The 24,130-nt window shown below is 37.5% G+C and overlaps 1 protein-coding gene across 23 annotated transcripts in view; it reads left to right on the top strand.

The window, feature by feature from the left end:
• Positions 1 to 24,130, top strand: part of ESRRG (estrogen related receptor gamma) — a 405,024-nt gene that overhangs the window by 289,210 nt on the left and 91,684 nt on the right. For all 23 annotated transcript variants that reach the window (XM_068675998.1, XM_068675996.1, XM_068676009.1 and 20 more), the window contains one exon: positions 751 to 867. In XM_068675998.1, the coding sequence (XP_068532099.1) occupies positions 751 to 867 (117 nt within the window). The remainder of the gene's footprint in view (positions 1 to 750; positions 868 to 24,130) is intronic.

The raw sequence follows: 24,130 nt of genomic DNA, 5'->3' as shown, positions 1-24,130 counted from the left end.
AGGAGGGTTGGAAGAGACAGAGGCAAGCATCTCCCCCAGTTTTTGTTGTTCTTACAACTTCCAAAGGATGATTCTGTTTCTGATGCCTGTCAGTACAAGAACTCTGTATGAAGAGCAGAGAGAGGGGAGATGCCCTGGCAGCGAGGTCTGACCAAGCAGTTGTAGGATGTGCTAGGTGCAGTGATATCAGTGTAGCTGAGCACTGTCTGATACACTGTGCCTGCTCTTCTGAAGGGAGAAGTTCTGTAGAACCTCTTCTTGCAGATTGTGCAATAAAGCACAAAAGTCACTTTCTCTTATTGTGTCCAAAGAAAGGCTAATGAAAGTGGTGAACAACAGGAAACAGAGTGCTTGGGTTAGTAGCCCAGGTGTGTGCAGCTTTTCACATCCTACCAGCAGGAATAACAAATGCGAAGGATTTTGCTTGAGACCATGTGTTCATGTATGGACCCAGATGCAGACTCTCATCAATTATGGTGGTATTTTTGTTTGTTGGGTTGTTTGTTTTACATATAGCTGTCTAAATTAAAAATACATATATCAAAAATCTTGTCATTTAATTTGGCTTTTTATTTTTACTTCAAAGGTGCTTCCTTTTTAGAGAATTGTTTATTCTCAAAATTATATATTTATATAAATTATATATTCCAAAATTAAGCACAACGGTAATTGCACGAGTACTTGTATATCCAGTTTATCGGTTATTTAGTGATTCTGAATACCTCTTTTTTCCTGTTCTTTGTATTACAGGTAACATAGAATACAGCTGCCCAGCAACAAATGAATGTGAAATCACAAAGCGCAGACGCAAGTCCTGCCAAGCCTGCCGCTTCATGAAGTGTCTAAAAGTTGGCATGCTGAAAGAAGGTAAGACTGATCAAGTCAATACGTAACTCTACAAATGCATGCAACAATTGTAGGGCAATCAGGAAAGAAGAGAGATAGGTGAGTGTTCTGATCGGTTGTTGTAAAGGCAATTTTCATGTATGCTTGCTCTTCCTGACAGATGCAAATGACAACTAAGGAATCAAGGTTTATCTATGTGTAGAACATCTTCTCTGGAACGTTTTGTCTTGGAGTACAGCAAAATGTGCCCCCATATTCACTCTCTTTCAGTAGGCAACTAATAGAATAATCATCAGAAAACTTCCTGTCATTTTCTTTCACACTTTTACATCATGAATTTTCAAAAATTCCTTTCCTCCATTCTTTATCTACTGTTAAGTCTCTCCCAGTTCTACCAGAACTGCACATTGTGCCCTCTTTTTCCTGTTTTTGCTCATTCTCCATGCCATTAGGACAGGCAAAGGGTTACTTCTGAATTAAACGTAAATCTTCAGTATGACTACTGAAGTTGCTGTAACTATGCAAATATTGGCATACAGAAGGGGAGAATCTACCCCTCTTATTTCTAAGCATGTGAGAACCTCTGCCTCTCACTGTAAGTATTTGTTGGGTGTTTTGATTCATCAGTTACAATTTGAAGTTACTGAAAAATAGATAAACATAAGAAAATGTTTCCAAGGAACAGTGCTTTCTCACCTGGAACGTGATTCATCTGCCTTAGAAAAAGACATAATTCCTTGTTTCTTGGTTGCCTGACATGCACTTCTATTGCTGCTAAAGTATGTGCAAAAATACACTTCTATGTGCATGTATTGCATACGTTATTATTGTAGTGCACTGTTACCACCAAGAAAGAATAACAGAATATGCCATGGACTTCTGAGCAAGATAACCTTTTAAAATAAAATCAATGTAATGCTTTCTAAATATTGTCTCCAGTGGAGAGTACTTTGTGTTAAGCAACCACTTTAAAATAGTCCCATACAATCTTGTTTTGTTGGTACTTAAAAAGTCAGCTTTAATAAATGGCTAATTTTTGCAAATTGCTTGATGGTAATTTAAAACAGATTTAGGTATACAGCTATCAGGGTAAAGTCCAAGAACAACGTAGACCAGTGGAGAGATGATGGGCAAATTAGGCCTATCACGGACCTACAGACATATTCTTATTGGATTATACTTACTAAGAATAAACCTTGTTCTGTACAACTGCTTTGGCAGACGCTATGATCCTGTGAGCCAAATCCTGCTGTCCTTAGTCTTACTTGAGCAAAACTCCTGTCAGATTCAGTGGGGATTTTGACTTAGAAAGAACGGCAGGATTTGACCCTCTCTTCCAGTGGTAGTGGGCAGGTTCCTTAATTGCCAAAAATCCTTATGTCACTGACCACTCGAAGCAGTTCTTTAAAGCTGTAATGCTTAGATAAACTGTAGAATGAAAGGAATGTCTGAGCATGGCATCTTTGAAAGGGACTCTGCTTCTTAACATCCTTTCTGATAAGTTAAGTATCCCATATCAATAGTAACCTATCATACAGATACGTTGAACAACCTGTTTGGAGATGGAACAGTGCTACCAAGAGTCCATTCGGGTGAATTAGTTTAGACCACTTTTAAATTTTGGAGACAGAGTTGCATGTCCCTTAACACATCTATTTGCAAACCCAGTTTGTGTGCAGCTTCTGGGACTGCGTGAGGAAATTAAGTGGCTCTTCTACAAATGAGTAATTATCTCAGTTATCAAAGTTGTGCACAGAATTACTACATTTCTGCACATAATTTTGGTAACTGAAGTAATTTAGACAATTCAGAATCATGTGAGTCAGATTTTTTGCACAAATGATCATTGCCTGTGGATGCAACTCAGCCTCAGTAGTTTACTTTGTCAGAACTACATAAATTGTGTACCCTAACAGTACATCCCTTTATTTGAAAGTTCTGCAATGACAAAATAATTCCTTTGAAGGGAAGATTCCTTTGTTATCCCACCTCCTTAGCAGATTGTAGTTCTTCCACTCTTACTGTGTGAGTCTTTCTGTCAAAACACACTGCAATTTCTACTTACTTTTAATCACTGAGTCTGTTTATTTAGAAGAGAGCTAGCTTGTCATTCTTTCATATAATGCTTACCTGCAACCTAACAGGACAACTTGAAAGAGCCTGTAAGGGCGATTTGTTTTCCAGTCCATTTTAGTGGCTACTTTTACTTCTGAAACAATGCTGATTCATACTACAATTTATAGCTGTGTTTGGAATAGAGGTTTCTTCATTTGCTTTAGGTATTTGTGGAGACAGTTGTTTGTTATTGTTGTTTAATGTATGGGAATGACTGGAGATGAGTTTTTGGCTTTGACTTTGACAGCATCCTTTATGTGCAGAATGTAAAGAAAGATAATATACTTCTTTCTTTCCATGTGTAAAGTGGTGTAAATTTATTGATTAGCATGGACTTTCAGTAGGCATTATCTCAGCTCAGAGCATCTTAAATGTTTCTTTATGTATAGACAAGGGTTTCAGTCCCATGCAGCATGTCAGAGATCATGCGGCAGTAAATCTATTCAAATGTAAACCTGTTCAATTCAATTACCAGTTTATAATAAAATTTGCTGCTACAGCCTCCACGTTTGTCACAGCAGTCTCTACATGCTGATGGCACAGCATGCCTGGAAATTGACAGCCTAAATCTATTTAAAAAAAAATTTAGTTGCAGACCTGAAATAAAATCAAGTTTAAGCATCTTTGAGAAGAACATCATATTCCTTACAAGAACTTCTGCACATCTGCCAATGTGCGTCTTCTCCAGAAATCTGTTGTTATCCTGTTGGTGGGGAGTTTTCTTCTAGAAATTTTCCTTAACAAACATCTTTTAATATAGTCGTAAGTGAAACAAATAGCAGACATTTTACCTCCCTCCCTTCATGTTTGGAAAGACTTTATTACATTGCCATTTTGTGAATTGTTATATGAAATTCATTTCAGTACCTGGAAAAAGATCCTAAGTTTTATTTTAATTTTTAGGGTAAGGTCTGAAGGCTGACTGGTCTAAAGACCAGACTTATAACAAATATACCCATAGTTGCTTTATCTTATGGCACTTGCATGTTAAATCATTTACTGTGGGAAGATATTAGCAGTTTTCATCCAGCATCCAGTCTTTCTGTGAGAGACCTAGTGTCAGAATTTTGAGGCTATGTCTTGAGGGTCACATGTTGGGAGGGAACTTGATTTTCCTTCATGTATGATACAGAGTGGAGCAGGGCATTTCTGCTTTTATTGTCAAGGATGTTGATGGGTCATAGCCAATAACATGTAGATCGAGGTTCTTAATTATTTAGGTTCTTAATAATTTAGAAGCATCAACAAGTCTTAACAATTGAGGCCAGAGGCTAGAGAAGGAGGGGTAAAGCAATGTAGTAACTGGGGTGGCATTGAAGTGATGGTTTCTGTCTGCATCTCCTGTGGAGTGGTACAAGAACATTTCTACAGGCTGATTCAGAGGAACATTTCATTTTGTTATGGCCCACGGGCTGTTACTTGAAAACATAAGTCTAAGTGGATGGAGGTTTTTGAGTATGTGTTATGCTTCATACTGAAGCATTCAGTAGATGATAATGAGTTTTTAAGCATGACAAATATAAGTGTGTCATGGTTTCATTTACATTCCTAGGTAATGGTTATTGTTATATTAATGTACAGTGGAGTACACTTTACTCAACTAGGATATATTGCACTTTTCTATTTTTAATTTTATTCCAGTATTATGAAAAATCAGATTTTCAAGGATCACAGTTGGTGCTTCGGAAATAATCGTTTCTTTGACTGCTTATGTTTTGATGGATTGTCTCAGATTCACAAGAACAGATGAAACAACATAAAGGTTCTTGTGTAGTCGAGGGAAGAACACTTGAAATGTATCCCTAGTGGATTCATGGATTCTCTAAATAATATAGTAATTGCTATAAGGTGAAAAACCCACAATTTACTTTTTTTTTAATGAGTGCTTTAAAACATTCTCTGGTTTTCATTTCTGCTGTTTTATAATCAGTCTTTTAAGTTTGGCCTTTCAAACACTTCAGAAGCCAGTGATTACTTTGGTTCAGGTGGTAGAATTAAATCTTAAGTTCATGTGCAGGGTTGGGTGTTATAGCAATTTTACCTTTTTAGAGAGCTAGTTGGATTCAGAAAGCGGGGTTGTGATTTTGTTTTCCTTTCTAAGACACAAAATTGGATGTAAAACTGTGCAAGTTCATGTGGGAAATCATGGGTAGATGTTTTTTTTTTTTTTTTTTTTTTTTTTTTTTGCTAGTAGGTCTGGTTGAATTCTACTTTCAGTCACCCATTAGTTCTTTATGCCTTTTAATATGGGACTGGCTTACTATTAAGTACCTGTGATGGAAGATGCTATTACAAATTTATCCAAATTTATCATGGAACTTAGAATAACAATCCATACAAAATAACTCCACTGGAGTAATTATTCCAAAATAAAATTACTCTTTGTTTCAGATACAGTGTTCATACAACTGTTTTCTCAAGAGATTATTCCTTATGTTTTAGTTTTCTCCATGAAGGCAAAGCCACAGCCTCAGTTTTATCCATCACTATGCCATAGAAAGGTTCAGAATTACAGTTAAGAGAGGTATTGAGTAGCAGTAACATTTTTTTAGATTACCTGAAAAATTGTGTCCTGTCTTAGCCCTTACTAGACAGTGCTAGTTCATACTTCTTAGACAACTGTTGACACCAAAACACCTACTATATCTCCAATACCTGGATGTTTTCAGAATTTTTTAGGATTTTTTTGCAGTGGTTGATCTGCACTGCTTGTTACTGCAGAAAGTGTGGTTTGTAAGTAGCTGATACATAAGGAAGCAATTTTAAGTTTATTTGAAAAATATATCAAACCATTGAGAAGTGGCAGAAAATTTGTTTCTCTTCATGAAAATACATTCCTATTTTTCTTTAAGAAGAGATGGCCTTTAGAAATTGCCATCAGCACCCAGTTAGAATAACCATGGTGACAGAATTCAAGCTTAACTAGTCCAGCTATTAAAAATGGGAGGCCACATCCTCACTTAGTATAAATGGAAGCTGGTGGAGCTACATTAGATGGCTGCTCATATCACAGGTTTAGCAATCTGTGTTGTGGGGAAATCGGCATTATACCTTTTCTTGTTGATGCATCTTTGCTGTTTTGCTGTTGGTAGTATGTTAGCAGTCAGGCAGCCTCCAAAAACAAATAGAAAATCTCTAAGCTTGTCATCTGGCAATGGTGACTTCGTGTAGCCCTTCCCAGAAGAATCCTCTTTTCCAACGTTGTAGTACGGTTTGGATATTATGCTCACATTTCTTCAATGTTTCTCATACAGTAGTTTGCTTGAGTTTTTTTGAACGGTTTTATACAGTCTTTCAAAGTACACTTCAGCATCGCTAGGGTAATGTTAAGGCAATAGTCAGAATCTGCCTTTTCTGTAAAGAAATTCTGTATTTTGAGTTTTCACTTCAGCATTGACCTGAAAAAAAAGCAATTACTGACAGTTTTTAAAATGCTTGAGCCTTTTAGATGGACACGGTACTGTAATGAACCAGAAGAATATTATGTATTAAACTTTTTTTTAGTATATGTTAACTTTTGCAGCTAGTAAAATAGGGGTGCTCTATAAAGTATTTTTGCTTTGAACTTTAAGAGGTTTCATTAATTCAAGTACAAGAATATATTTTTAGAGAGGCATATGTATTTTCAAGCGTAAATTATTATTATGCAAAGATTGCTGTGTGAATGTCTTTTGCTTGTGTTAGGCAGCAGATCAGATTAAATTATCATATTGATCTTTTCTGGTTTCGACAATCTATGAAAATGAATCTGATACAGCAGGCAGAATAGACAGTTTGAGTTTACCCTTATGTGAAGAGATGCATGATATGCAGAGGAACAGATTAATGGATTCTCTATGAAAATAATAAATAAAACTAAGCAATCCTCTTTATAACTAGAAATGTGTTATGACCTATGTTTTGAGGCTAGCAAAAAAAGCCTGCTTAATAGGATTCCTGCTAACAACGTCTCTTTTGAAAAGACCTGTACATAAGACATTGCCAAGGTAAATTTCTCTCAAAGTCTAATACCATTAGTCTGTGAAGAAGAAAGCAAAAATTATTGTGGAGGAAGTTTAAGTTTCTGCTGCCTTCAGAAATTAGAACAAAGGGAAGGAGAAAGCATTAATGGTATTCAAAGAAAATATTTCTGTACAGGATGACAGTTAATAGAACTGCATTGACCTCAGTGATATTTCTTATGCTCTCTATTGTAATATTACACTTAAGGAGCTCCTTCATTAATGCAGGATATTAAACAAAGCTCCCGTGTTATCACATCAAGAGATAACAGAATGTGCCTTCTGTTAAAGTCTCTTTTGAGTATCAAGGCTTTTCTGTGTTTCAGTGTGCTACGAGGGAGTTTGGTTTCTACTACAGGTATTTTTGGAAGTGTTTTTTTACTCTTCTTTTACTTCTTTTCCCCCTTCCTTTTGCTCTTTCTTCCCCTTTCCATTCCCCTCTACCCCTCTTTTTCTTACTTCCCCACTTTTCCCCTTTTTTTATTCCCTCTTTTCTTTGCCTCTTCCCCCTTTCTTTCCTTTTCTTGCTTTCATGCAACCTGTGCTTGGTTTAATATATACTAGGACCTGTTAAATCTCCTTGGAAACAATAGAAACTAATCTCTAAGTGTTGTTGGTGTTCATAAGTAGGCCTCTTTCCCCCTAACCAAAATGTGGCCTGATAGCCCAGCTCAGACATTAGAACTGACAGCCCAATTTGTCTGCCCTAAAACATGGCTCATGACTAGCCACTCTCTGTAACTGATGAGGACGGACAAACGATTCAACTGCAGGTTAGTGTTTATCGTGAGCTCAAGCAACTAGCATTTCTATTCATCCATGAAAAAATTACTCAAGGCAAAGCAAATATTGGAGGTGGGGATGTTCTTTCTGGGGGTAGAAATCACGCCAAAGTACCTACAGGTAGGAACAGCTGTCAGCCCCCTGAGAACTTCTCACAGTGCTTGTGTTGCAGTGTTGTGCCAGTCTGCCTTGTGGTCTGACTCTGAGCATTTTTGGTCCGCCCTAATTTCTCCAGAATGAAACAGAGGAGTCCCAGCAGTTCACTGGACACAGGCTTTACAGTCAAATTTCTCTCTTACTGGATACAGTTTTGGTTTACAGTTGTCCCTTCGAACAAATACTCCATTTCCATAGAAGAGGCAATATAAGTGAATATATAATAGCAGTAGGGGGGGGTTATATGTCTGTGTTTGAGAACTGTCCACGTTCCTCGGCATTCCGTAGATGTGTGAAGGTGGGTACATTTTTGAGGCTGGCTTCTGGAGGTCTGAGATCAGAGTTGTTGCTGGCCCAGCTATCTGCAGCTTGCTTGGGATGAGATGTTAGGCTTGATTCTGCTCCCACAGCCATCACTGGTTAGAGGTCTAGTGACTGTAGCTGTTTGGGTCAGGTACATGTTGGCCAAGAAGGCATTTGGCCTATGGTTATGGTACTATTTTGTTATTAAAGGTAGGGAGCGTAAAAGTTTTAGAATGGGATTGAAGTCTGTGGTGTTTTTGTTAGTGCACATATCATACCTGTTACTTATTCAGAGTTAGGAGGAGGAGGTTCTGTAGATTCAGAAGTCTACTTATATTGGAATAACATTAAAAGTAATAATTTTAGGATGAAAAAATATAATCAGTGGAATCAGAGGTTGTTAACTGGACATCCTAATTTGTCATGTGTCTTCTTTGGAACCAAAAATAAGGAAGCTGTATTTTTCTAATTTCCTAAAAAAAAAAAAAAAAAAAAAAAGAAAAAAAAAAAAGGATGTGAACATTTGCTTATGCACTGAAAATACAATGACAGCAATATAAGTGATAAGGGAAAGTAGAGACAAGTCTGAAGGATGTAGGACTGTGCATGATACAGCATCTTTTCCCATGAGCTCCCAGACAAATAGCTGCCTTTCATTCTTGGTCTCCACCACCCATAAACACATACATCAATATGGCACTGCCATTTATTGCAGAGTGCTTGAATTCTTCTATATGGGTCCTGCTCTGCATTAAATAGGGGTCATTTTGTAAAGTGTGTCATTAATATTATTTGTATTCTTCACTCTTCCCTTTTTCTTTTGCCCTGCAGATTCTTGCACATCCTCTCTTTAAGGGGAATAGACTAAGCATCCCATGTAGAAGGTACATTCAGCAGCGATGCAAATGCGTATCTCTGAAATGGTGCTTTGGAGCCAACCCCCCTTTTTTTTTTTTTTTTTTTTTTGTATTTTTGTTTGCACTCACATCTCCTCAGTAAGACTTTTCACTGTGTAAAGTCTTAGTAGAAACTTCAGGATGTATGGTGGGATTATTAGGGGTGAAGTGCTGAAATGACATAGGTGCTGCTACGCGGAACCCACGTGGCAGGTGTACAGGCAGACTTTGGCTGCTTGGGATGGATTGGCATCAAAAAGGTTGGGAGGTTCAGGAACTCTCTTGGCCTCTTCACTCAGCCAAAGCAATGAATGAGTTGAAGAAGTGCTAAAATTACCATCTGTAATTGTTACCTCTGACCTCACATGGTGCTATCCCTCGAATATTTCACACTTCTTAATCTCTCCTGTCCTACAAAAAATGTTCCAATCAACTTGGTTTATTGGGATGTTAATGTAACTAAGCCGCAATTTTCTATATGGTCAATCATTGTCCTTTTTCAAGCCAGAGGTATTTGCTGAAGTTGAAGTGACTGCTGAAGTCTTTGTCACTTCAACTCACTAAGTCACAATTTGAGGCAGGAATATTATTTCGTTTACAGTCTGTAATATGGCTTTTGTGCTTGAAAGTCAGCAGTCTGAAATCTGAAATAAATGTCATCTTCAGCAGTGAATTGTCATGTCAAATTTTGCCATGCTGAATTTTGCCATGCTTACTAGTTATTCTAGTAATAGATCTCATCTAACCAGCCTTTTTTCTTTTTTTCTTTGGGTAGTTCACAGAAAAGTGAAACTATGTGAGGACTCTGTTTCACTCACATAATAGTGACTTAATATAGGTATTAATCTTTAATAAATGAAAAACGTAGTTTTATTTTAACCTGCAATAGTCCTTTATTAGATCAATGATTCTAGATGCCAATTTGATATACAGTTGTAGTGCAGCAGTTTCAAACAACAAAATTTGAACAACTTGCTGCTATAGGATCCTATTGCAGTCCATGTTAAAACAGTTAATTTTTAACATAGTTAATTTAGAAAAAATAGAATACTTTCCAAAAGGAAGTCCATGATACAGTTCTGTAATCAGCGTAGCCTCCTGTCTGTGCCCTCTGAGGCAGATTTGTTGGTTTGCTAGAAATGTTTTCCAGCAAAATCACTTGACTAGCAAGAAAAAAATGTTGTCTTTGAGCATGCTGTACACATGCAGATCCTGGAAATCAGCAAATAATAGAAGACTTATGGGCTTAACTTTTCTGTCTTTCTTTTTTCTAGCCAAGAGGTAGGTAGTCCACACAGCAGTGCTGTTCTTGGCATCTCCAGTCAGCCCTATCAAAATTATTTATCACATCATCTTTGCCCTTTGTCTTTTTCTAATATTCCTTTTCAGTACAGTGGATGACTGAAAGAAGGCTTTCCAGATGGGCTGTGCCTTTCTTCCTGGTCTGAATCAATCAACAGATCTGTCTTAAATCATTTGTTAAATAGTTGTGCAGCCACAGGGTGTTTTTAGTGACAGCCTACTAGCTTGGGCTTACAATGGTGTCCAAAGTGTCTGTTTCCCGATCTCTACCTCATTTTCATATTTTCTGTAATTCAACAATAGCTTAAGAAAATAGCGGTTTACATTTCATTGTGTGACCAATCCCAAGTGTTATCCACTGAAAAGTGAGAAAAGGAAGGTACTTGTAGTCACCAGAACTACTGCAATTCTGGATGTACTGTGTGGGATCAGTTAAGGTAGGATGATTTAGGGGGTGACATGAGTACACTTTGGATCCAGAATGAGGTACCTGCCCATGGATTATTAAATGTTAGGAGAGGTGTTGCTCTAAGTAGATTTTGTGGTTCACAAGTCGCTTGCTGGTTTCCCTCTCAAACTTTTAATGAAAACACACTTCCAATTTTAAGACAAATGAGATTGCTAAATATTGAAATAGGAGAATCAATGTTTACCTTAAAAAGTAGAAAACTATTTTAAAGCACCAGTTTAAATGCATTTCTTTAGGGAATTCTTGCTCAAAGATGCAACAAAAAAAAATCTGAAATCATATATGTACTCTCTAATTTATACCTCAGGTGCTCAGGCCGAGAGTGGAAGCTGTATGTGTGATGAACTTATGATGAAGGACTGAAAAGGCTCCTTCTTTTCAACAGTTCTTAAGAGCATCACCCCAAAATACAAATCTCTGGCTGGCTTTCAGACAAAAAAAAAATAAAAAGGTGGAACACCTTTGAGCCTTATGTGTACAGGTGTACTCTTTGCCGATGCTTTCTGTCTGACAGAGCATGCTACATGCCTCATTGCTTGGTGATGTGCAAGGTGCAAAGGAATCCAGTAATCAGAGAACAAATCCACAGACTAGCTATGACTTGAGATTCCTCTTTCTTCTCTTTTTATCTTCTCTCATTTTCATGATTTTCTATTCTTTTTCTTCTTCATACCACAATTGTATCAGACGAATGCTGATGAGAAAGTAGTTGCTGCAAGCACATATCCTCTAGGCAATCTTTTTCTGGCCAGGTGGGAGAGAGAATCATTAATTTCTTGAGGTTCTTGTTCCCGACCTGCACTGTTTTGTGAGTACTAGCCAGGCTGAATGACTGTATTTCCTCCTGGGCATCTTGGTATTGCTGAAGATATCCACGCTGGCAAGATACTTCAGCTCATCTCTAATTAAAATACTTGTTATGAAGTATTCTTAAACATGGCTGCTTAATGAAGTTAGAAAAAGCATTTGGATGCAGAGTGTGAAGGCTTCAAATGTTGGAGTTTCTCTCTAGGGAGATTTGTGCAATCAGAAGGCATTCTGAATGCTAGCAATCCATCCTATTTTGTTCCCATTTGTTTTCTCTAATTTCCTGCCTTTTTAATGCTGGTTAGCTGAAATAAGTCCTCTTATTTCAACTCCTCTCCACAGTTCCCTCCCCCTTGATGGACTGGCCCATGACACGTGCCTGTAAAGTGGCTTCTTGGGAATTTGCAAGTCTTTGAATGTGTTATCTGATTAAAGGGATGTATGTGTCTTTAATTCTCATCTGCAGTTCCACCTTTGACCCCATCTGTTAAAGTGGAAAGGAGTTGAGAGTCAGCAAAGTCCCAGATTCAACCCAGATAACCTGCAGTGTGCATATTTGAATGCTTTAACTCTTTGGTTGCCCCGGAAAACGACAGACTCTGTTAAGTAACAGGTTAGATTGGAAAATGTAGCAGAACAGGATATCAGGCAGGGAAAGCGTTTTATTTTGCTGATATGCTCAAGTTAGGATAATTTAGTCCTTGTTTACCTTTCTATTAGAGGAATAAGTCTGCTTCTACCTATTTGTGTGATATGAACAGGTATAATGTTTTTTTTAGTGTGTGTGGTTTTGATGTATTTTTTTAAGAGTTCAGTCTCTTACAGAACAGCAGTGAAAGTTCAAATCCCCACATCTATTATGCATACTTCCCTTTTGAACAGGAAGGTGAATTATGTGATTGGGAATAAAATTTCAATTTAGGATGGGATTTTTAGACATACCTAAATATCAAAGCAGAAGTCATTCCACTTCAAAAGTAAATTTAAAATGTAGATGACACAAGTGTCATTTTAATGGTATTTTGCTAATATTGTGTGTTTACTGCAGGACAATGAAATTGTGACATTTCCTGTGTTTGCAGACTCTCAACATAAGTGACTAGAATACTCCGGTGCATTTGGACCTGTAGGTGTTTTCATCTTTCCTCTGGTCATTTTCTGTCCTAGCTTTCAAACACTCATATAACACTGAGGATTTTCATTATCCCACATCCATCTCTCTTCTCTAAAAGCTAGAGCCAAATTCTTCCCCCACTTACATCTGTTCAACTCTGGTGGTTTCACTTACGCTGCGTAGCAGTAACAATGCAGAATTTGTCCTAATCTGCCCTTTCCTTTTTCAGTGGAGAATATGCACGTGCAAAGCGAGCATAAACACAGTAAGTTGAACTGCAAATAGGAAAACGTATATATACACATGTATAGTGTGTGCGTGTATACACAGAAAAATATATAGCACACAGATAGGTATGATAGTATATCTACTGTACATAATATTGTAAATGGTATCTTGCTGTGCTGGAATCTAGGCAATATGAGTTCAGTACTAAAGTGTTCAGGTTGCACCTGAGCTAGCTGGAGCCTGCCAGCCTCTGCAAGCCCACTGAGAGCATCTGTCTCGCCACCACCTTGCTCATGCTGTGTCCTCTGCAGGCTCTCCGATTCTTCCGACTATGAGCATAAATCATCCACCTGTCAGGAGCTCTAGCTGCCTGGATTATGCAATGCCTGCCTTCATTTGGAGATGGTGTGAGCAGAAGATTGCGGCAAATGGTTTACATTCATTTTAATGCCGTTCCAGCATCTCTTCAGCTTTAATGAGGGTTCAGGGTGGTGACGACGCCCTGAGACAATGAAAGTCCTAGAGACCCAGGCTTGCTTTGTATGTTTGTGTGGCCCAGTTTAGATTTTTTTTTTCCTTTTTTTTTTCCCTCTGTTCTTTTTTTTTTTTTTTTTCCCAAGGAAATGAATGGGTTGAAAATTGAGGCAGAGAACCGGTAGTGCACAAAGCCAGCTGTCCACAGCTCTGTTTTTTGGCCTTGTAATACTTCCCTCCAGCTGAGCAATGAAGAATTTAAAAATCAGTCATGTTTAATGTTGATTGTCCATTTGTGCTGTCTAAAGCTGCATAATAATTAGTTGCCTTCAAGTAAATGTTTAAAAATCTTACCTTTGTGGTTTATTTAGATACAGGTATATTAGATTATGTTATCAAGTGTGGAATACCATGTTGTATAACCAAGATTTAAAATACAGCTTCTCTATATAAAATGTCTTACTAACAACAACCAAAAATTGACTCAGTAAAATTTTCTTGTTTCAGCTTGTTAGACCTGAGTTAATCAAGTTCCTGACTCACACATAATTTTAATCATGAATTATAGGTAGAATAAATATGGCTATTATATTTGTTCATATGTGTAAACGGAAGGAAAAAATGGAGGTTATAAGACAAAAGCAGTCCAGGTCCTCTCAAAGGCAAACATTGAAGGTGCTGAAGGTAAGTCACACTTGCACGCCTGTAGTATGTCTGTCCTTAACCTTGAACAAATCCCATCAGATTCTTGCAGGTACAGCCCTTCTGTTGCCTTCATGACCATCAACCTCATATTCTTACTTTCCTGAAAAACATTAGGTAATACTAATAGTAAACATAGTGTTCAGTTTGAATAGTAGTTACTAGATAGCAGGGGAAATCTATATCTCTGGTACCTGAACAGTACAGGTTCACTGGGTTTTACAGATTTTTAGGGAACTTGTTTACTGACTTTGAAAAATATTAAGCTTATACAACATGTTTGTTCTGTAGCAAATGCTTCAGGAACTTAAAAACATTTTTTTTTGGGGGGGGGGGGGGGGGGGGAGGGGAGAATAGTTATTTCAAGTTTTAGGGCTCTACCGTAATATAGGCAGTAGTATCCTCTTTTTATAATAGTCAACCTAAGATGAAATGAACAAGAGTTGCTTAATAAAATGGCATGGTGTTAATGGGACTTCCAGAAGTGGAACTTCTCCAAGGTTTGTGTGTCATTCAGCCCCAGACTTCAAAGTCCAGCCATTGCCGCCCCTTTCTCACCCAATGAGAGTGAGAGAGAAAGCTTTATTGTGTGTTGGTTTTGATTTTTATATTTCTCTTTATAACACTTCCCCTTAAACATGGATTCCTCAAGTTACTTATAAAAAAATAAATCTAAAAGGTGAAGTCAAATTAAGGTCAGCTTTTGTCAGCAGGAAAAATAAAGTTTTAATGCACCTGTATATTTCCTTTATATATTAATTGAAGGAGCTTGTACGAATGCAAAGAAATCTATTTTACTGAAGTACTTTGTCTTCCTTTTTATGTGTTTGTTGCCATTACCTTCTTACACTGAGGATACCTAGTCCTGGAAGACTTATGTAGCAAAGTAGACTGAGTCTTGGAGAAAACTCGGTGAAAATTTCCAAAGCTGACACTGGTGGCAGCTGAAGGTGGAATATATAGCGCTACAGTCTGCATAGCAGTCACGAATCATAACAATACTTGAGAGCTCTGCACACATGTATGTTCTGCCCCCATGTTCTGAAAGCCAGAGAATTTCATGCAACCTGGTCAGACTTAACTAGGACCACACAGAGCAAGGGAGGTTTTTTAATAGGCTGTTTGGAAAAGAGTGAAGACCCTAATGAATGAAGTGTGTAGACTTTGAGATCTTTACTGTGAGCCTTATTTGCTTCTAGTAACAAGCTAACCTCCCATGCCATTCCCTCCCCCCTCCAGTTTTAATTTAATGGAAAACCAGCAGTACTGCAGTTTTATGCAAAGCCTCCAGTGAACTCAGAAAAGATTATTATTTCTCACTTTGTCTTTACAGATAACTTTAAAATTTTATGCATCAGAACCCAGGATTATGTGAAGACACAAATGCAACACAACACTGACAAAATCAGATGAAAAATCTCACTCTTTTAGCTATGAAGAAATTAGATTTATCATCAGAAAAGCATTCTCTTTTCATTTTCTGAAAGGTGCTTTTTGACAGACCCTTTGCAGTGGACGTCATGCTCACAAAACATGCTGTCACAGGGCTATTTGAATATGGTGACAGGCTCATTATCATGTTGAAGACAACTGACAACACTGCAGACTAGAAATGGACAGGCTTGCCAATCAGCTGTTGAAAGGATTGCAGTTGAAATAGGGTTTTTTTTTGTTCGGAGAACAGTAGTACAAATTGACTACATTAATTCTTTTTATTATAGTTGCATACACTGTAGTTAAGGGTCCGTCACTGTTTCCATTATAAATCCCTGTTTTCAAGGGTTTATTAGGAGACCATAAAAATGGTTCCTGTTGAAATTTTGCATTAAATGTATATATATTACCCTAAGAGAACAAAATTTTTGTAGTAGCTGTGTGGAGGAGGGAGGGCAAAGAAGAGGGATTGACTGATTTTTAGCTGAAAATTGCATAAAGCTGAATGCATTATTATTTTTATAGCACCTTAGATGTCCAAAAGTTTTATAGACAGGTTTATGCCTCAGGAGTTTACAATTTCAGGATGCAGTACTGCCAACACTCATTATGGGATAGGATTTTCCTCATAGTTTCATTGGAATTAGTAAAGCACCAAATACTGTCTGCAGTAGTAAGTTTTTGCATACTTGGGATGAGTAGTCCAATAATCTTGAACCCTTTTTTTATTTTCTTGGAACATAAAAATGTCTAGGATTCTTTGTTGTTTTTTTTTTTTAATATTAATCTGGAATGATAAATGGTAACCTGAGATTAAATTAATCATCAGCAGGGAATTTTGCATATATGTCAATAATCTCATAGAAAATTATGCTAGATTCTACCAAGATACTTCAGTTATGTGAACTGGGGAGGTCAGTGGAATTACCTGCTTTAATCCAAAGTGGTATTCCTGGGAAATCCTGATCATCTTCCAAGCAAGGAACTTCATGAGGTACACAGGTGTTGGAGTTTGTGTCTTTTAGGATTTCTGTACCAACTATAATGGCATATGTCTGTGCACACAAAAATTTCTTTGTTTTGACAGATCTGAACAGCTTACTAGTTATCTTCTGCTTAACTCTACTTGAGGTTTAGAATCAGAGTCTCTTGGGAGCTCAATCCATCTCAAAGCACGCCCTTCACACCTCAACAGATGGACATAAAACAGTGTCCACAGTTATTTCTTCTGTGATGTACTTGTGATCCCATTGCGCACCTCCACAGCCTCAGGCTTAAGGCAGGCCACCAGGCTGTGGGCATGGAGAGAGATGGCTGCTGTGTCCAGGATGGTTTCTCTGTTTTGTCCAATGGCCCATACACAACAGCTAGAGCTGTTTCCTGGGAGCTGGGATACTTTTTCATTCCTTCTGACAGAGAAGAGTGTTACATCTGTGTAAATGCTGTAAACCTCAAGGAACTGATACTGTTAGATTTTACAAGTGAAGCGATCCCAGGTAGGTGAAGAAAAGGCATAGTGATCTACCCCCTGCAGGAATGAGGCTAGAGATCCTAAATGGAGCAGGGCATTTACAGGAGGTCTAGAGGGACAGTTCCATATGAATTGACCATGTAATCCAGATCTTGGTGGCAGCAATGTGTGTACATTGGCTATTTTGTATTCTGCCCTGATACGTCTAACTTCTCCCGTGCTTTCTGCAGGGAGCCTGGATCTCAGTTCAGGTCCTGGCTCCCTTCTGTGGGCCAAGTGGACAAAGCTAGGTGTTGCAGTACACAGGAGGAGTTACCATCCCTGGGAGTGTTTAAGGAAAAGTTGGATGTGGTGCTTAGGGACATGGTTTAGTGGGTGATGCTGGTGGTAGGAGGAGGGTTGGACCAGATGATCTTGGAGGTCTTTTCTAACCTTAATGATTCTGTGATTCCATTCTGTGGATCTATGATTTGTTTGTTAAGTATCAAGTGAGATACTGAAATAGAAAAAGACTGCAGGTAGAGCCATCAGGTTTAAACACATTTATTGCACAGTCTGAATCTTTCTATATTCAGTAAATACTTGGTGTGGGGCTGATTTGGAAAAAAAAAGACACGGCTTTGATAGTGTATTTTTTGAGAGCTTTGCATTGAAAAATAAATTTACTTGTAGTTTTGTGGCGTCAAGCATTTGCAGGCTTAATTGGTGCTCATTTGATTACTTGATTTCAAAGCACAATCAATTACCTTAATGCATATCACTGTTCTCACAACTACGGTGATTGCAAAATTGTGAATGTAAAAATGGAAGTCACTTCTGAAAATTAAGTCTGCAGTCATATTTGCAATGTCAGAACTGTGACTCTCATGAACTATACCACTACATAGCAGAGGACTGTACTGTCATATTTCCAGAGCTATTATATCAGTTCAGTTGTATTCATTCTTAAAATCTTTAAAATGTTTACTTCTTCTCTGATGAAGTCAGTCATCTGTTTCCAGGAGGAAACCTACTGAAAGACACAGGAACTAATACAGGTTGTTGAACCTAAGAAGTAGTGTTCAGTTGCAAATTATTAAGGAATTATATTCTTACGTATTTATACATTATTGTCTTTATTATATTATTATCTTTTTTCATGAAATCATAGATCCATTGAAGTCAATGACAAAGCTGCAGTTGATCCTAGGGCAGCCAGGTTTTCATGGAGAGAGTAATTCTAGTGCTTAAATCAGAGGATTGGAATCAAGACCAATTTCTGTTCCAGAACAAGTCACTTTTACTTTGTGTGCCTCCAGCAAAAATATAATAGCTAAAATAATATGGAGCTATCTCACCAGCATGTTGTGGGGCTTATTGAATTAATATTTATGGAACACTTCAAGATTCTTTGATAGAAAGTGCATATATAACTGCATACTATAGCAATAAAATCCTGAAAAGCAAATCAGTCTGGAGTTAAGTCTTACTTCGTCCTGTTATACGTAACTACTGGAGCTGCTTATCATTCTAAAAAGCAAACAAACAAAAAAACCCACCCCTACAAACAGATAAGAATTAAAAAATCCCACAGTTATTTGAAAACTCTGGAATTCTGGGCTTAATATTTGAACTGAATTTTGGGTTTTATGGTGATAGGTCCTGTTTTTAATACTTTTCAACCTAGATTCATAGTTGAAACCAAGCATAACATAGTAACTTTATGTGGCTCAGGGAGTAAATTAATATTTGCTTCTTATGTTGTAAATTGCTTCACAGAATATGCATCCTACCCTTAGCCTAATAGGCAAACAAATAACATTGTCTTTGAGTCATTGGCTCCTATGATTCCATGTATGAACAAGAGTTATTGATTCATTGATGCAGGGGATTTTTCTTGGCTCAGTATTTCTATATTTGCTTTTGAAAAGAAAACATATTCTTACCTTTAAAGATACATTGATTTGAAATAAGCTACACACGAGGGTGGACTAATTACCTAATTTTTCCTCTCATCAATCAAACTCTCATTACCTTAACTAATTCCTGTGAAAAGGTAGCAGAAGTTGTGAAGAGTAGTCTTAAAGAGAGCATTGTAAACAGTGCTGCGCAGGAAAAAAAAAAAAAAAAGAACAAAAGCAACAACCCCAAAACATCTGTGTACTGAAGAGACATTGGATGAAAAAGGGTATTCATATAGGCAAAACAACTTGTCAACGTGTAACTTAATTTTGCCTATCACCAAGTGCAAGAAGAAAATTCTAAAATCTAGGCTATGAAGCCTGGAGGTTATCAGTGTTTTAGCAAAGCAATGCAGGCATGGAATAAGCTTTTTCCCCAGGACTGACCTAGTAAATTGTGTAAGCACCAGGAGAAATTTTGCCACCTGTCCCTTATAATCAAGGCCTGTCCCTGACTTAGTCTCATTTCAGTGATATAATTAAATGACACCATTTTTCCATTTAAGTTGCATGAACATGCTGCCAGAATCCTATAGTCGTGTCCAGGTACCCGGGAATGTGACTTAATTTGTTCCTTCTATGGCCAAAAAAATAATCATTTGAACATGGTCCCTTGCCCTAATAGCTAGCCCAGCATGGTGTATTAGAACACTATCGTTGCAGCATTCATTGCAAAAATCAATAATCCACTAGATGGAGCAGAGTAGAAGTGTAAAAACTGAGTTAAGTCTGGGATTTTAAGAAGCAGAATCGAATATCAAAGTGGCAGGACTTGGGTAAAACAGCAGAAAAATGCAATAGTAGTATATTTGCAGTGCATAGTTTTAGAAAATCTTTACAGAAATGCTTTACAAACATTCATGAATTAACTTTGCAGTCCTCCTCCTTTGATGTTCTCTGTTTTTCTGTAAGTAATAAAGTGAGGATTCATTTCTGCTGTAGAAAAGATGATGTTGACAAGGAAATTTGGGGGATTTTTTTTTTTTACATTTTGGGGAATTTTTTTTTTTTTAAATTTTTATATTTTTTCTTCCCCCACAAAAAAGGCAACATTTCTTTGGAGAAACAAATGGAAGTAACAAGAAAAATATAGAAAGAAATAATAAGATTTGGAATCAGGTAAAAAAAAGGATAAAAGAAGTTCTTTAAATATTTGGAAATTCATGTTATTTGTTTTGAATCTCTTGAACCATAAAAAAAAAATCTTTGAAAATCTGTCAAATATTAGAAAATAGTACGATGAGAATTTCTGATTGTGCTGATCACTTCCAGTCTGCTTATCAATTTGAGTCTTGTTACAAAAGGCAAAAATATTTCTAGAGGCAGTGAAAATTGAGCTTTGCATATAGACAGTGTTACAGAAAATGTGTCATTCCCACCCACCCCCCTTTTTTTTTCCTGTTCTGATTTGGTTTTGGTGAGCGATGTTAAAAGTGGATAGCAGTGGCTCATTTGTGCTTTAGTTTCTACAACATTCTGAAGTCACGATCCCTACAGAGAACAAAGTGTTAGACTTAAAGTAACTTGCTATATTTTTAATTAGTATCTATCCATCTATATCAGAGTCAGATTGCAAATTGGACTGAATTGAAAGAGATGCAGACTCCAGTTTTAGACTTTGCAGGGTATTTGGATGTTTAGAAGGAAGAGGGAGAAGAAATGAAGTGAAAAGGAAGATGAGTCTAATTGATTGGCTTGTCCACAAGGATAATGTCTTGAAAGTTGTGCAGTATATGGAGAAGTCCAAGCACTGCATGGGTATTTGCATGTAATAATGGTTTAATAATAATAATATAAAAATGGTAATAAAGGTTTTCCTTCAGATCAGTTGTGAGTTCTTTAAGTTGTTTGAAACGGGTTTTGCCAGTAGCAAAAATCTATGTGCAATGGTTATTTTCAAGAAATTGTTACTAATTATTTTGTGAGTAAACTGAACTGTCAGGAACATGGAGGTTTTGGGTACAACACAAATCACAACCTTTTTCATATCAGTAATTCTTACGTTAGTGTCCACTTAAGGGATGTGCAGGTAATGTGATGTTGATGGCAATCGTATCAGCAAGTAGATTGATGAAAACGCCACAAAAGGGTCTAGCAGCACAATTCAGCCAGTTGCTAAAAAGAGCTCTGCCAGTGTACATTAAACACAACCTAAAGCCTGCCTATTCTGCCCTAGGTCTCCTCTGAAAAGGGTGGCCAATTATGCTATGTGAAGTTTGATGGAAATGTGTGAGAAAGATTGCTCTTACTGCTTAGTGCTGGAGGTATATATGATATTTTGCAAGCATAAGGAAAAATATGGTCAGTATTTCAGGGAAACAGCTATCAAATTTGGTTTGCTGACATCTGTAAATGTGTTTCTTTGTTGTCTGGGCAAAGCTTTGAACCCAGGTCTCCAGAGATGAAAGCCTCAGGCATTAACCAATTGCAGTATCTCACCCTCAGCTTTGTATTTAATAAAATGCTTTAGATAGATGCAGGTGAACTTTATTTGTTTAATATTGATTGCTTCGCCTTCTTTGAACAAAGAATTGTAAGAACTTTGATAAATGAATTTAAAAGTTGTCCGGTTCCATAGTACCTTGTGCATATTTCTGTGTCTGAAGCTCCTCATCAAATTACCACAGAAAGGCTTCCTACAGAATACATGGAGATGAATTTTTTTTAATTTTTTTATTTTTTTCCCTGTAGAATTTATAGCAATTATAGGCTTCCCATCCTCAGCTCTCTAATCCACCCCCCCCCCCAACCCCTAACAACAAACAAACAATACCCCACCCTTTCGTATACCATGGCAGTACAATCTCAGTCTTGTTTTCTTTTTCTGGAAAGAACTCTTACATGAAATTCTGATTTTGATGGTGTATTCCTGCTATTTCCTGTCCTGAACTACTGCACGGCATCGTTGTGAGCTATCTGCTGCAGTTCTCCCCATAGGTATTCCCTTTCTTCAAGATGTGATTGATATGTGAAGTACTTCGGAATTTGCTGTTGCTACAGAAATATCAGGTGTCAACATTTGTAATAATACACTTAATTTGGGAAAGGAATAGCCTGAACTTCTTGCATTACAAAATGTCCTCTTTTCTCTGTCCTCTTCTCCCTCTGCCTTTTTTCTTACAGCACAAGTATTAGTTTTCTTCATTGAAATATGTTTTTTATTTTAATTTCTGGCATGTGTTCACACACACGTTTAATTGAAAGCAGTACAATATGCATAGAATGAATATCCATTTTCTCTGAAATGTCAGTTTTATTCCAAATGGATGATAAACATCACATATTCTTAGAACTGCAAAGCTTTATTGCTTCAGTTTGTATGAACTGGGTCATCATCATGAGACCATGGGTTATGGTCCAGAAAGGTCTTTGTGTAAATACAGTCTTAAGTTAGTGCTTCCCTCTTTCTTGCTCCCAGTGTTAACCAGACCCCCAGAACCTACATGGGGCATATTGGGACAGAATCTCCCCGTCAGTCAGAAGCTGTGTAGGAGAGTTGTGTGAGTGCTTCTACAAATGAGTGTCATTTTGGTGCAGGTTGTCACATAGTCTCTATTCAGTACTCTATTCAGCTAGCATTTCCCCTTCTTCTTTATGTCACAAAAAATAATATGCAAGCCTCTTATCTTTATAATACTCCCCTGTCCCCTCTGTCATTTCCGAGGAATGCCTGTGCTAGTGCACTATTTATTGAGGACCTGCAAATGCCCATGGAGTGGTCTCATGCTATGGGAATACAGAAGGTGCCTGTACTCAGCATGTCTGAAGGGAAGACATTTTAATGTCAGTTTTATCCCTTATCTTCTCTGTTCAGCACTTCTGGTGCAGAGAGAAGGCCATGATCCATGAGCAGAAAGTTTTGGTAGCGTGTCACCAGGGCTCCGTTGAAGTTTTTTTCAGAAGGTCATTAGCTGTAGCAGGATTGGGCCCCAAACAAACCTTTGGTTTGTAAAGGGAGTTGAGTGGAAAGCGTAAGAAGTCCTCTCATCCCTCTTTTCTTTCTCAGTGCTTGGCAGGGAGGAAAAGACTGTGTTGAGGGAGGAGTAGAGAAATGCGAGAATTCTTTGTTTGAAGAACAACAGGGCAATAACCAGTTAGTCACTTTTATGTTATTAATTGGAAGTGTTTATTGCTGAACCGGGGAGTTTCACCATTGTCTGCGGTGTGATAAAGGAGGTTGCAGATGGCTTTGTCACACCCAGGCTTGGGAAAGAGCAAATGAATTTCAGTAAAATTAATTTGTGTCTTGTCCTCAGTTTGCAGAACAAAGTTGTGAATTTAGTAATAACTGATGATATAAGGCGGTCCCAGCTCTTTCCAAGTATCCACGTTTGCTATAGTATGTAAAGGAAGACATGGAAGCTTGAGCCTATAATTCTGTGCTACTGGGGAATATGTTTTCATCTAGCAGCAGGGGATACACTGGAGTACAGAAGAGGCTCAGTCTGGTGCCCTTTGTTGGCTAGCACTTGCAACATAACTTCTGTTGGAGTTAGCTCAATCAAAATCAAAGGTGCTTATTCGTATTTCTGCACAGAGGATCAGGTATGAGCAAAGCAGTGACAACAAAAAATGCTATATGTTGAAGCAATTCTGATTCATAGGAATGTATAGGGATATATTTGTAGGGATATGTGCTGTCAGTGTGTTCAGGATGCATCCCCACAATTAAATAGAGACATATTTCCTAAACATTTCTGTTCAGTTCTGAGAAAAGGTTTGCTTTTTAAGTAGTTAAAATGTTGTGGAAAAACAAGAAAGAAAAATAAATAGGAACAATATTAAAAAGAGGAAAATAAAAAACTTGGAAGGATGTTGAGAATGAACATTTTGACGTTTTGGTTTTTTTTTGGAGGGGGTGCGGGGAAGAATGGGGGCGGAAGTGCATGCATTTTATTAGTTCGGCAATACTCAAAAGTCTTCCTTATGATTTTCTTCTTAGACAAGGGAAGTTAGTTTTAAATTGCAATGCTATTAGACCCCATCTTAAGCAAAAGCTGACTTGCTCTCAAAGGGACAATCTGTGGTAAAAGAGAAATCTTCAAAAGAAGCATTTTCAAGTAAATATTTATTTGGATGTTAATACTAT

The sequence above is a fragment of the Anas acuta genome, chromosome 3 (genome assembly GCF_963932015.1).
Source record: "Anas acuta chromosome 3, bAnaAcu1.1, whole genome shotgun sequence".
Taxonomy (NCBI): domain Eukaryota; kingdom Metazoa; phylum Chordata; class Aves; order Anseriformes; family Anatidae; genus Anas; species Anas acuta.
The sequence above is the reverse complement of the archived record's forward strand: the minus strand, read 5'-3'. Positions and strand labels throughout refer to the sequence as shown.